Source organism: Trematomus bernacchii, unplaced genomic scaffold (assembly GCF_902827165.1).
Source record: "Trematomus bernacchii unplaced genomic scaffold, fTreBer1.1, whole genome shotgun sequence".
NCBI classification, from domain to species: domain Eukaryota; kingdom Metazoa; phylum Chordata; class Actinopteri; order Perciformes; family Nototheniidae; genus Trematomus; species Trematomus bernacchii.
The window spans coordinates 12,713,575-12,729,015 of record NW_022987593.1 but is presented as its reverse complement, the minus strand read 5'-3'; the positions used below and the strand labels follow the sequence as shown (position 1 = coordinate 12,729,015).

The 15,441-nt window shown below is 39.3% G+C and overlaps 1 protein-coding gene across 1 annotated transcript; it reads right to left on the bottom strand.

Moving 5' to 3' along the window:
• Positions 1-4,497: 4,497 nt before the first annotated feature.
• On the bottom strand, positions 4,498-12,945 carry pgap4 (post-GPI attachment to proteins GalNAc transferase 4). The gene is made up of 2 exons (XM_034129831.1): positions 12,887-12,945; positions 4,498-9,972 (listed from the first exon to the last, which is right to left on the bottom strand). Exon 2 carries the CDS (start codon positions 9,753-9,755, stop codon positions 8,565-8,567), a length of 1,191 nt encoding a protein of 396 aa, XP_033985722.1. The 5' UTR covers positions 9,756-9,972; positions 12,887-12,945; the 3' UTR covers positions 4,498-8,564.
• Positions 12,946-15,441: the final 2,496 nt, after the last annotated feature.

Here is a 15,441-nt window from a genome sequence, read left to right as displayed (position 1 = left end):
GTATCAACTAAAGTATTCACTGTCTGACTGTCACACAAGCAGCTGATACATATCCCCAGTTCCCCTTAAGTGAATGTGCGTCAGTCTGAATTGTAGGTTTGCCCAACTTTTTCCATGTTAAGGCAATCACTCTTTTTGCTTGTAATAAACAGATATCTATAAAAACTTGTTCATAACGCTATGTTATGTCCATCCGGATATAGGCCAAGTAGGAACATTTTTGGTTCCAGCTTTAAGCTCAATAAAATATTCTGTACTGTTACCCTAACCTCTTCCCAGAATTCCTTTATTCTTGGACATAACCATAGACAATGGAACAGTGTGCCTTTTTCTTCCCCACATCTGGTGCACGTGTCTGGGATATTAGCATTACATTTATTCAGTTTTTCTGGTGTAATATACACTCTCATTAGCCAATTGTATTGCAGAAGCTTTAGACGCGTATCACCCGTCTGTGTTTGGGCCGCCTTACAAGCTGTGCTCCACTGTTCCAATGTTAGATCTTCCTGTAAGTCAGTTTTCCAGGCATTAAGTCTAGAGTTCGAGGATTCTGGGGAGAACGCCAGCAGGAGATCATAGAATTCAGATATGATGCCCTTCCCAAAGGGGTTTTTAATTAAAACTTTCTCCAATATAGACAGAGGAGGGGCCAGCATGAGTCGATCCTGATTCGCTCCAACAAAGCCCCTGAGTTGCAGATATTTAAAAAAATGTTTACGATGTCAATGGGCAGGCCATCCGGTCCTGCTGCTTTTCCTGATTTCATGCTCTTCATTGCCTCAGAGATCTCCTCCAAAGACAATACTTTTGGAAATGTTTATTGAATCTATTCAAAATGGAATACTTCCTCCCACCCTGAGAGGGGCGCTGATCACACTCCTGCCAAAACCTGGGAAATCAAATGATAAGTGCGAAAATATGCAACCAATCAGCCTCCCAAACTCAGACTTGAAGATACTTTAGTATTGCACAGTGGTTTAGGGAACTTTCTTTATGTCTGCCTTTAGAAAAAATCACTTCATTCTCAAAGACAAACAAGAACTGTTCCAGAAGGTCTGGGGACGTTTTATACAGTATACCAAGAACAACGACCTACTGTATCTCAATTTCTGAATGAAAATGGGGCAGGATAATATGTTATGTTATAATATGTTAAAATGTAAATTACTGTGATATCCTCTGCAGAAATACGGTCCTATTGTTGGAAAACTGGATGGTTGCCGATGTATTAGAGTGCCCTTGTTGTATGTATGTATGTACCAATTTAATTTAGTGTTGTTATTTTTCTTTAATGTAAAGTAATGTAGTTGTCCTGTGTATATGTATGTATTGCTTTTGGCTCTATGTCTTCGTCCTATGTATGTGATTTTTTTGTATGCTGAAAATCAATAAACATATTGATAAAAAAAAAAGAAGGCAAATCTGAGATTTCATTTAACTCCAGCTCTCGACACAGGTTCGGGAAAGCCCCATGAGCTTCTCGCTGTAGAGTGAAAATGGAACGCACACGCTATTTGTTGTTTGTTTATATCACGCAGTCTGTTCTTCTTCTCTCGGTGTATCACGCAGTCTGTCTTCCGGTTGTTGCCTCTTTTGAATGATGAATACACACTACCGCCGCCTGCTGGTAAGGAGAGTTATTGCCACTCACGAATGCGCAGTGCGTACGTGCAACTTGGCCGTCGGCTGAAGTCTTTGCGGTGTGTTCCAGTGTGAAACATGGCCAAGGAGACGTGAGGCGACGTGAGGCGACGTGAGGCGACGTGAGGCGACGTGAGGCGACGTGAGGCGAGGCGATGTTCCGTCGGGACGTGTTCTTTGGTGTTCTTTGGTGTTCTTTGGTGTCAGTTTGGTGTGTAAGAGGCTTAACCTGTTGAACCCCATCGACCCGCCCCCGAGCGGAAAAACGCATCATCTGCAGGAAACAGCGTCTGAGGGCTTCTTAATATTTGATAAACTATGAATGTTTCATATCCATGTAACGGGAAGAAACTCAGCTAACTGATGATATGAACCATTTTTTAGCAAAAACAAACACAAGGCTAACGCTGAGCCTCTGAATTAGTCCTGAGCGAAAGAATGCTAACGCTGTTAGCACAGAAAACACGCTATAACACCCTTATTACTTATCGTAAATGCAAATCCAACCCATCGATTAGCATCGTGAGAGTACACAGAATCGATAGGTAGATATATCATCACTCCATGATAAGAACTTGCGACTTTATAAACAAAAACAGACATCACAACACGTGGCGCTAGGTAGCCAAAACGGCAATATGTCTTACCTCTGTTGTTGTCTGATCAAAAGTTGTCTTCAATGGCATTAAAACGATAAAAACGCTGCTGAAGGTTAATCCATAGGTTAATCCAATGTGTCTGTGTCCCTTTGAAATTATTTCTGATAATCCATAAGCAATAAACCTACTTTTCCGTTTTCAGATTTCAGAGCGTGAGATAGGCTTCGCTCTGGGCAAACTGCATGCGCATAGCCCCCACTTTTTTTTGGTAACGTTGGTGTGTATGTGGAAATTCCCCTTCGATTCTATTGGCTCTAACGGTTAATAATGCCCCTTTCACACCGGCGCTTTTCCAGCTCCATGCGGTTCACTTCCAGCTCCAAAAAATTGTCGGTCTAGAGGCAAGAGCTTCGGAGCTATGAGGCGGCGTCGCTTACGTCTCTCTTACGTCGAGGCGTGCAGGAAACTAAACCCACCTCCCCTGAACATGGGTCGACTGAAGAGTCTCGTCATGCCTGCCTACAAGCAGTAGCGCTGAGCAAAGTGACTAGAAGGCAACCACACACTTATAAAAAAAAAACACACTTTATAAAGTCAGGCAACACTAACCAGGCTTCGTGTGATTCTGTTTATTTGTACCTTACTTTGACCATCCGTTCGCTGTTATTGATCATTGTGGAGAGCAGGCAGACGTTTTGTTTGTTATTATAGCAGCTATCGGATGGAATCAATACATGGGCTGCACAGGTTGTCATGTCCGACTATCACAAGTAGAATCATAATGAAAAATACGCCGGTAAAATGTGCCTGTAGAAAACGGCTTAGCAAGTAGTCAGTTTAGCTTCGGTTGCTATGCTAACATCACCCATGTTATACCAGAGAAACTTTCATAACAGCGTTGTGATGCCAAACAGCGTCAATTCAGACTGACACACATTCACTTAAGGGGAACTGGGGATATGTATCAGCTGCTTGTGTGACAGTCAGACAGTGAATACTTTAGAGCCGTGTGAGCTAGCCCGGAGCTAACGGGAGAATACACTCCCGTGGAAGAGCAGCCAGCACTGCAGCGGTCGGTAAATGCCGCTGAAACACATTAATAAACAATGAACCACGGCACTCTGGAGAAAAGTATAAGGTTGGAGAAGTCATTATTTAATTTAATCTGGCTTCGTATGATTAAAAGCAACACGATCATCGACCCGACGCAGTCCCCCCCCCCGTTGTTGTTGTTGTTGTGAGCTCCGTTGGGGAGAAAATCAGCGATGTAAACGGTGACGTCATGACGCAGCAGCGGCAGCTCTGGGCGGTGTGAACAGAGCGGGAGCTGAAAAGGGAAACCGGAGCTGAACCAGAAAAGCTCTAGCTAGGAGCTAGAAAGGGAAAAGCGCTAGTGTGAAAGCCGCATTACTTCTTGTGTGTCACTGTCAAAGTCATTTTTTCCCTTTGTTTTACCACCACATAAAGAGGCAGTGTGCAGGATTTAGTGGCATCTAGTGTTGTGATTTCAGCATTGCAACAAACTGAATACTCTCATGCATTTTGGGTTTTGATATTGTAGTATTTGTGAGGATCTACAGCCCCCTGCTGGTCACTCTGAAATCATCATAACCAATGGTTCCCAACCTTATTCTTTAAAAGTCCCCCCACACATACCTGTCAGATGGATCCTGGGACATCTTCTTTACATCCATCTGTCCAAACTTGATGTTATTGCACCCTTCTTATATATTTTATTTACACTTGTATGCAATATAGTTACAGTATACAATCACAAATATCCCTGTTTAAGTGTGTGTGTTTGTGCAAATGTACACACTTAATTATAATGGCAGAAGATAGGGTACATACCATAATTCAACCATTTATCCATTTTAACTTTATTTCTTATTGCTGGCTTGCCTACTTGTCATGCACTCACACATATATGTCTCGTTAAGAATATCACAACAAACTAGACACGCACTGCAGGAAAGGGAAAACCCGAACGTTTTTTGTTCAGGGGACGACCCTACCCGACTTATTTATTATACACACATACATTAATTGGATTATTTCCGACACATTATTTTGTTATTATTGTATGTATGTATGTATGAATGCTGCGTGTCTTTGTTGTATGTTGTCTATTCTGAATGTGTGGATGGCACCTTAAGATGAGTAGCTTTGCTCTTCTCATTGTACTTGTATAAGGACAATACATTTTACTAGTCTAATCTAATCTAATCTACTCCAATAAAATCTTCCAGACAACCAAGACATTTCAAACGATGTGATTTATTGTGGTTTAAATGTAGAAAACAGTTACTTGCTCACTTGGATGTGTGTAGTTTGAGGAATAAGGTGTAAACAGAAACACGTGAAAAGGTATATTCAACACAAAAACAATATGTGATTTGCATCACCCTTCAGTCACCAGAATAATACTCACTTTATTATTTTAAAATGTCAGATTTCACCAATATATAATATATATATATAGAGAAGTTGTAATCCATCTTTGGTTAATTGGAGCTTTCAGGCATAATGGATGATCATTTGATGTTTACATTCAAATTATACATAAAGTATAAATGTCCTTAGATGTTATTAACATGCAACAAAGTGATGGGACAGAAAATAAACACCAAACACACAGAAAAAAAGATTCAAAATCTTATCTCATTTTAAATGTTGAGGTGAAGAGGATGGACACATTTTGATGATTACTTCACACAATAAAATACATATAAAAGGCAGAAATCACAAAATTAAACCCTAAACACATTTTTTAATCCTTAATTTAAATATAAGCATTGAAGCATATCCCCTCTGCAGATACATTAGCAGCAAACAGCGTGTAGGAACTTAACACTTTATATAAAATGATTTAATTTGAGCTTCAGCTGATCTGATAAAGTATCTGAATAAACCGTCAAAAAGTAAAATATACACTGAAGTTCGAGGAGATATTTAATTTATAATAAACTAATATATTTTATTCTAACAATCATATCAAGCTATTTTATATTTATTTATTCTATAAAATAATTAAAACTGTGTATTTCTCTTATATAGTCACTCTTTAAATAAAGTGCAATTTAAATGTTATCAGTCAGAAATAAGGCAAGTTGTAAAACATAATGTTTATGGTCATTATAAGGTGCCAAAATAAAATCAGAAATATATATAGTTTGCAGTTGAGAGATTTCATAAACAATATTTAATATGAATGCTTTTTATATATTCTAGTTAATAGTACGATCAATACATATTCAAAGTGTCATGGGTTGACCCAAGTTATAATTTGGCAGTATATAAATTAGGTTGACTTTTATTATTAATAAGATTGATACCACTCATGTCTGTATGGTATATCCAATATTAGACCAAAGTTAATCCAACCTTTAAGCTAACATTAAGCTATAAATTAAGCTAACTTTTGACTAATGTTAAGCTAACATTAAGCTGAGAATAAGATAACATTAAGCTAAGAATAAGATAATGTTACGCTAACATTAGGCCAAGATTAAGCTAAGAATAAGCCAACATTAAGCTAACATTAGCGGCTCATTTTTGATATTTTTTTGATTTTCTTTTGCAGCAACCAGCCAAACCCATTGCAAACGGTCCTGTTACTCAAAGCTTATTCTCTTTTAAGGTTTAAAGTGATAACGTAATAATACAAGCAATAGTAGCCTACAGTAAATCTAATAAGCATAATACAGACTTTTTATTAGCAGATTCTGTCAGCTGGAATACAATAAAATGCTGTAAAATCTGCCAGTTCTAATATCAGATAATGAGATCCTGCTTTTGTCTGCTCTCAAAGACCCATTGTTTACAAAAGAAATAGGTTTTATCTGCCCCATTTTTCATTGTAAACAAACGGCGTATGACAACAACAAGCTTGACAGACAAGGTAAAGTAAAGGTTGATATGAAGCGCTTCATTTTTCAGTATGAAGGTTTGTTTGTGTCACTGCTGCACTACTAAACATACATTTTGAGGTACTATCAATGTGGTTCTGCTTTTGAAGACTTACTGTATCTCCAACAGCAATAACGTGACAATGTAATATTGCTTTACTATATTCTGTTGAACCACAAAGACGTGTGTAATCATATGACTGCTCAATATTTTTTTTATAAAATCTCTGTTCATATAATGAAAGTACAAAAACAATGTTGAAGGTAAAAGGCCATAATTAGAAAATCAAGATCTCATCTTGTCCTCAAACATGATTGAGGTTGTATCAGTGACTGCTAAGGCATGCAGTCATTCTTCCTTAAATGTATTTCCTAAAACATTCGTTAACTGTTCTTCTTCCACAACAATATTACAATTTCCTGATCCCAAACCCGACATAACCAAGATGGACACTACCTACAACTAGACAGAAGCCGTGCTTACTAACACAGAAAGAAAAAGACGAACTGAAGGTTTCCACATTTCGCAAAATAGGCTGATGTGGTGTTTAAAAGTCTCATTGGTAATCACTCAGGGATGTTTTTTAAACCCAGTGAGAAATGTTAGATTTACAAAAAAAACCTCCTGATATGATTATGATCTGTGAAGCTCAGAAGCTAACATCATAACCTTCATATCTCGCAACTCTTTTCATCCTTAAATCAAGTAAAGATGTGTGTAAGCTCACTATTTCTTTTAATCAAATCTCTTTTCATATAATGAAAGCACAAAAACAATGTTGAAGGTAAAGGGTCATAATCAGAAAATCAAGATATCATCCTCAAACATGATTAAGATTCTATCAGTGAATCCTGGATAAGAAAGACTGCTAAGGCATGCAACCTTTCTTCCTTACATTTATCTCCTAAAAGATTTGTTCATTGTTTTTGTTTTTTTTAAATACAACTTCCCGATTCCAAACATGACGTAGCTGACTGCAAAGTCAACTTAACCTGTTCTAAGAAAGATTAACTGCATGTTTCCAGATTTCTGAAAAGTAGGCTGATGTGGTGTTTGAATGTCTGATTGGTAATCACTCAGGGATGTTTAAAACCAGTGAGAAAAGTTAGTTTTACAAAATAAAACTCACAATAAACTTCTGATATGGTTATGACCTGTGAAGCTCGGATGCTAACATCGAAAACGACATCTCTCCTAACTCTTTTTACCCTTAGATCAACTAGTGCGAATGAAAAACAAGCCTATTCTAAAACTGTTAAATGCTGGCCTGTGGTACTTGTAGTTTTCTTGAGAACCACCCATATAAAATTCACACTCCACATTGCACTTCCTCGTGTCCTGAGCAAACCGCGCCATTCACCAACGTGTCTATTGCATTGACTTTGTGTGTAATTGCGAGCAAAAATGTGGCTTCTTGTTTGGTGTGAACACAGTTAGTAGATCCAGCAACCATTTAACATTCCTATATCCAGCATTTATGCAACATACCCAGCATCCATTTAGTTAGTATATCCAGCAACACAAGTGTTTGTCAAAACAGTAGTAAATGAGCCGCGGTCTGCACACGATATCATATGGTCGACTCAATCTGAAAAGCCATACAAAGTTAAACTATAAATATTGCACCAAAGGACTTATTGCACATTTTTAATTCAACTTATGTTAGTATAAATATGTTTTTTTTTGTTCAATGGTAGTGCAACTGTCAAAAAACGAAATTTCCCCGTGGGATTAATAAAGTATTTTGATTGATGTCCAACAATTCTATAAGTTATGAAATGCTATTGTCCACCAACCTTAGTTTTAAAAAGGTTTGGGTGTACAAACAGTGAATGAATCCTTTAATAAATCACACCATTTCCATCATATCCATGAAACGTGGTAAGCAATTCTATCTTTATGCTCTTAAAGGCTTGTTTTAGGAGGATGACGATCATGGTGGAAACAGACAGCATCTCATAATTATTATTTTTTGTTTTTTTAAATAGTTCATGACCCCAGGCAGTAGATACACATTTAGACCCTCACCTGAACACTAAACCTGAAGGACAGAAAAGTGATTAAAGAAGATTTCCAGCAGTGATGATATGATGATTGATCTCTAATTGTAAACAAAGCTCAGTTGAAGTGGTTTATGTGATTTGCTGGTGAACACATTTGTACGTGTATCAACTTCACAAGCCGTGAATTGCAACCTTCACATCTAAAAATACCAAACATACCAACCAAATCAAAACCAAATCAAACATAGCCCATTTTCCCTCCTGGAGCCTTGTTGACTTCCCACCTGCAAATCACAAAACCAATATTCTCTGAGCGTTGTTTTCGAATGTATGAAGAGTCTGGCAGGAGACACAGCAGAAAGGAAAAGTAGAACCAAGTTAGGAGAAACCTGATGAAATCCAGCCTCCATTTTCACAGCAGTCTGGGCTTTAATGGGTTGCCCCTGACCGAGGAAAAGGCCCCGATGTGGGTGATGAGGTTGGGCTCCACGCTGTGAGCCCTTTCCCCGGGGATCGTCCTCGCCATCTGATACAGAACAATGTCTTTGGCGTTCCCCTTGACGCAGAACGAGCCGTCCAGATACTCCGCCGCCCTGAGCGAGGAGTTTCCGGGGAAGAGCATGGCCGGCGTGCAGCACTCTGTGGCCGGGGAGACGGCGTAGAGCTGCGGGGAAAACCTCCGAACCTCCAGCAGGTAGTGCCGCCCCAGAAGCTCTATGGCAGCCATGAAGTAGAGGGTGAAGAAGAGGAGATGGGTGACCGACAGCGTGAAGGAGAAGGAGCAGGGGTTCCAGTAAGAAAAGCTGAGGAGAAGAGCCGTCGCTCCAACAAGTCCGAGTCCAACCCACTCCAGGATGCGGTAAGGCTCGGGGTTCCAGTATCGCTGCAGCCTCTCCGGGTGATACAGCTTCACGTAGAGAGTCTGGAAGGCAAACGTACGGGACAGCAGGTGCTTTACGACGGTGAAGAAGTCCTGTTTGGGCAAAGCGTCGTCCTCCAGGACCACTATGTTCTTGGGCTGCACCAGCTCCCATCCCTTGCGGAGACAAAACACGTAATCCCTCTTCTCCCTCTCGAAGGTGTTGACTGAATCCCTGTTCCTCCGCTTCTCCAGAGGGGAACGCCGGATCACCTTGAAGTAGTCCTCGAGAATCTTGGCATCTTGGTTTTCCTGTGGACCGCTTTCCACGTCGCAGACCAACACCTCTGCACACCGCTGCGATCCACAGCTTTCCAGAAGGCCGCTTATCTGTTGCATCACCTGCAGCAGGTAGTGGAAGTCCCGCCCCTCATTTCGTTGCACTGAAACTACGATAACCAGCAGCTCGGGGTTCTGGGCGATGTCGCTGAACCTGGACGATGCTGTGGTGGAAGTGCTCTGCCAGAACTGAAGCGCGTCCTGGCCTCGGACAAGGCCTTCGTGCAGGACCTCCTCACTCATGGAGTCCAGGTACATAGTCTTGATGAAGTAGTAAGAGTAAAGCAGGCGATGGCAGCACAAAGGGAGGATGACGCAAAACGTGATGACGGACAGGACCAGGGCTTGAGTGACGGTGTTGGACCTTCGCAAGTGTTGACTGAACAACGTTTTCCATCGAGGCATTGATGTAATATGCGGCTGGAAGCACACAAATGAAAAGAAGAGGTTCAGGTCAACATTTGCGTCGTCCCAACATGAAGCTTGCTTTAGAAAAACCCTCAGCAGTGAAACCTGATGAACTGAGGGCTGTGTGGAGAACGATCAGGTGTTGGCACGTCTTCTTGTAAACATAGATGTGAGTTTCAGCTCAGCGTTGGATCCCGTGCCTCAGCTCTGGTGTCTGTAGAAAGAGAAAAGAGGACGTTTTCTCAGTAATTGTTATCAACTGATGTTCATTTGCAGTAAACATGGAAACCCACAGCCCCAGGCTACAGATGAAAATCATATCCCATGGAAAAGAATAACCCTGTCTTTCATAACCATTTTCATACTTTTCTTATGTGGATTTTGGCTATATTCTATAATAATATCTTTATCTATAAAGCAAGCAAATACAAAAACGGATGTAAAAACAATCATATGGTTGACAGGACATTGTTTTACTGATATTCAATCACAACAATTGTTACGTGAAAGACATGGAGACTGGCAGACAACATTTGTCAGTAGCAAACAACAACATCAGGTGACATAGCAAACCCACAAGAGCAGCGTACACAAGCAGAAAGACAAGCAATACAAAACAGAAACAGCGAACAAGAACATGCATAGAACCACTTTAACTAGCAGACAGACAGACGTTAGATAACTTCAGTGGTTAGGGAAGCTGTATCAACAACAATGGCCGTAATAGAGTTCTTAAAGGCTGACTTGGGGATAAAAACGTCTAGTTTCAGTATTTTTTGCAGATTGTTCAAGTTGTGGCTGCAGCAGACCAGGGAGAGGACCGACTGAATACTGTACTTGTTTTGGGAACTTTCCACAGGATACGGAGAGCAGATTGGGTGTTGTAAGTAGCAGATTTAGTTTGAAACAAGTAAAAAAGGAAGGGGGAGGGGAGGGGAATGCCAACCAAGGAGGGTTTTTTAAAGGGGCCCTACTATGCTCATTTTCAGACAGGCCGTGAAACAAATGAGGGGGGAGGGAACACAGAAATGTTAGCCTCTGCAGGCTATTTAAATGCACACAAATCTACATAACACACTACAGGAAAGGGATAACCCCAAAAGCATAATAGGGCTCCTTTAGTAAGCATTAATTAATGAATATTACGTTTTGTAAAGATGGCCAGATAACGGAGGAATAAAGAGGGCGGTGGTGTGATGTCAATGGAGCTTTTGTTGGATCGAAATAAACAAATATGAAAGCTTCAAAGCAGTTTTATACAAGTGTGTTTTGAATATGTTTTGCATTAATTCAGCAAGCCTGATCTCCTCAGACAGGGCGTTTCCAAAGTCTTGAAGCTCAAACAAAAAGTGCAGTTATCTTAGGTGTGACTTTGGAATGAACAACAGGATATTGCCAGATAAGGAGATGCTAACCCAGATAGGGAAATACACGTATATTAAAATCTAAAATACACAGGTAGCAAAGGTAAAGAACAGTAGCGGTCACATGTTTTTAGAGTTAAGTTCTGAGGTGCAGCATTTTATGTGAAAAAAGACGTGTGTGCATGGAGTGGCAATAGTTGAGACGTGTTGAAACAAAAGCGTGATCAACTTTCTCAAGATCGGAAAATGACACATCTAGTGGATTTGGTGATATTCCAAAACTGACAAAAACAGGATTAATGGAGTTAACATAAAATGGAAGAACAGTCTTAATGTTAAAAATGTTTTTATCACATAATGCCACAACAATAAACATGGCAGCTTAGATATGTCATGGCACCACGAATAGGTGGGGGTTTAATGCCTTGCTTAAAGGTGGGGTAGGTAAATTTGAGAAACCGGCTCGAGATCGCTAGATTTGAAAATACACAGCCGGAAATAATCTGCCACTTCCTTACAGAGCCCCTCCTCCAACACACACGAACGCGCACATGACCAATGAGGGCACGAGATAAGTTTGTGCACAGATGGAAGGCTGATAGGCAGGTAGGCCATCCAGTTATTTTAGCCGGGCCGGGTCCATTTTTTTATGGATTTTTTGTCAAAGCACTTAAGATATTCATTGCTATCGGGATGTTAAGAGCATTCCATGGAATATAACAAAAAGTGTATCTCAAGCCGGTTTCTCAAACTTACCTACCCCACCTTTAAGGGCACCTTTGCAGCTATACAATAGGTAGCCTCCCCCTAGACTGTTTTATGTATTTCTGGTTAGACTTCTTCGTCACAGTAGCCTTTGCACAATGACAAGAAACATTTCAACAATTGGGAAATAATCTCCTCAATCAGTTTGAAAAGGGGGAGGAATTACACCACAACTCTTCTGTCATTCATATGAGTGTGTGCTTTAAGATAAGAGGGTATCTATGCTCCCAGGGTGCTATGTTTGCTATCCTAATACTAGGTATTCCCCTGGGGCCTGGGCTAACATGTTGAAATCACCTATACAGGATATGACATTAAGGTTGGAAGGCCATGAGCAAGATAGTATTTCTTGACTTTAAACATTGGTATCTCTACAGTCGCTGAATGGATCCTTTTTCTATTGAAGCTGCATTTACAACATCCATGTCCTTGTTTAACCTATTTTACAAGTCTCTTAAAAATGTGGACCCTGTGAACACATACCTCCCTTAAGATAAAAAAACATGTTAACATGTCCTTTAAAGGGGACAGACATAAGGGTTTTAAACCTATACATGATCTAACTCTTAAGACTATGTGCCCTCCAGCTATTTCACACACACCCATACCTTTACAGTCTGTTTATTATACGGTATTTAATTTCCTTTAAAGCCACAAGTACGGTACATTAAGCTGACGCGTGTTTCTGAATAAACAACAACAATGAAAACGGACGACAGCATAATGCTAATGAGTCACCACATTAATCCTACCACCGATTATCACATTACACACCTGAATGGCGAGTTATATTAGATCAGACAGTAATTTTTTTTAAGACATTTCCGGTACAATGTGTCCACAATGTTAGATAAAAGACCACCGTCCTGCTGAATAAACTCTGACATAAGAAAGGGGGTTTGGCAACAGCATAGCAGATATACACACAGACATTCTGGTGAAACAATGTGAAGTGTAATGGAGTATTTCAGAAGATAATAACAGGAGAAGTAGACTCACGGTGAGTTGGAAGCAGCTGCTGTTTGCTGGCCGCTGCCATGTCTCAGGTACGGTAGTAGAGGCGCACCTCAAATACCGTAAAGCAGCGGAGACTGGCGCACATATTTGCGGCATCTGACCAGCAGGGGGCACTGCAGCACCTTCACTTTCACAGGCTTCCAAACTTTTTCACCGAGGGCCACATACAGAAAAATATACGAAGTGCTGTGCCACTCCCTATAGGTATATTGCCCCATACTGTAAGTTCAGTTATAAGTTGGAAAAATCAATCCAATGTAGGTTAATTATTCTTGATACTTGAAAATGCTGTTAGAAAAAAAACAGCCACCATCACAGCTCTCCATAAGAGTTCATACATTTTGTGAGCAGCTCATTCCTTAAAACAGAAGCTTCAGATTGCTTATAATAAGAGGAAATATGAAGGGTATATTTCAAGGTTGTTATGAAAATAAGTTATTGGGCTTTTTTATTATCAACTTAGATTTGTTATAACATGTTTTCAACTTTAATTGACTGAAGTTTAATATACTTAAGTCATTATACTTTTTTAATCAAAATGGTCTGTGGGCCACATTTTGGCCCCCGGGCCGTAGTTTGGACACCCCTGCTTTATTGTTATATGCACAGGAGCTACAGTACAGATATGGCAATGCAAAACTCAAGTCCCAGGCTCCTCCAACAATGCAACATACAGTAATATATATAGGACTTAAAACAATACAAAAAAAAAAAAACCAATAAAATAAAAATAGTGCAAGAGAGTAGAATAAAATAGGACAGATATGGTGCAAGACCAATGTGTAATTACTGCAGATTAATTAAACTATAAAGAGTAATATATAGTCAGAATTTCAATAAGCTGATAAGATAAAGAGGCGGAAAACATTAGTGAGTTATTATTCATGCTGGAAATAAAAGTAGGTGCATTTATTCAGATACTGTACTTAAGGTGCACCATGAGGTACTTGTACTATACTTGGGTATTTCAATTTCATGCTACTTATTTTTTTACTTTCCAAATTCAGGTTATTAATAAAAATGATTATTATTTTTGTTATTATTATTATTATTTTATATGAAACTCTAGGAGTATAGCTCAAATTAATTCAACCTTTACAGCTGCCAGCCTGCAACATTAAATATATATTCTATTATTCCCATTGTAAAGTTACATAGCTTTAAGTTATCGACATTATATCTTTACAAGCTCAATGATTTGACTACATTTTTTTTATCTGTACAATAATTGTTTAGTTTGATTTGAATAATAGTTGTAACATAATATATAAATATTAAGCATAGTCACAGAAATACAGAGGACATGTTTGTGTTTATCTGAAGTCTCATCTGTGGTTTTCACGTGAAGTTAACCAGCGTCACAGACATCCTTCAGATCAGATCTGATATTCTGAAACAGCACAGAGACAGATTGACCTCCTCAGACACAATAATTAGAAGACTTCACCATTAAAACCAATGCACGAGAGACACAAATGATTATAATGTGTTAAAGTAGAATTAAAAGCTTTTAATAATTCCAGCATGCAAAAAGCTATACATTATTCAAATACATGACTATTATCCAACATAAATACAATAACATGTGATTAAAAAAATAGGAACACATTTTAAAACTTAAATACAATACAATTATTATAAATATGTTCAATTAAAATACCTTAATATTTGACAATATACACCTTTTTTGTTGTTGTTGCTATAAATGCAAATAACGTTTTTACCGGCCTTCAAAGTTACTTTGAAAAGGTTCATAAAAATGACAAAACAAACTTTATTATTTTTCTTTTTCACATTCAGGGAGGTCTTTTTTTTCCAAAAATAATGAACTGTTTGGTCTCAACATTATGAGAGGGATGGAAGATGTCAGGTGAACATCTCTGTTGCATATTCATCGTCCTTAATACATTACATTACATGTTACTTGTTAGACGCTTTTATCCAAAGCGACTTACATATTCAATACTGTGGGCAATCCCCACAGGAGCAATTTGGGGTGAAGTGTCTTCAGGGACACAACGACATGCTGACTGCAGTGGGGTTTGAACCTGTGCTCCCCTGAGCCGAACACCTACACACAACCCACTGCACCACACGCCTCCGCCTAATAAATTACAAACACGTATGTAAACATGTAAAAATAACTTTATCATTGTCATATCTTTGGAAACACCTTTTGATTCCTTGCCAACGTTAAGTCTTGTTTCCTGACTGCAGGCTATTTGTGGTAACTCTCAATGAAAAGCAACCTGTTCATCTGGATCTCTTCAGCTCATAACTCTGAACACATTCCAATATTAAACAGCAAATCATCGTGACTGAATACATTCTGTAAAACAAGATCATCCAAACTGAACTGTTCACATGTTCCTCACAATAAAAATAGCTCTCATATCTCACGTCTCTTTTTGAACTGCAGCCAGACACGCAGGCAGTTTCCTCACAGAGGCGTTTCAGCCCATCCGTCTTTGTCACCTTCAACCGATCCACACCTGTCAGGTCTGTTTACTGCAAACTGCTAAATAAAACCTGCTTTA

Coding starts and splice junctions, on each gene's coding strand:
- pgap4 (XM_034129831.1), bottom strand. CDS start 9,755: ATGCCTCGATGGAAAACGTTGTTCAGTCAACACTTGCGAAGGTCCAAC.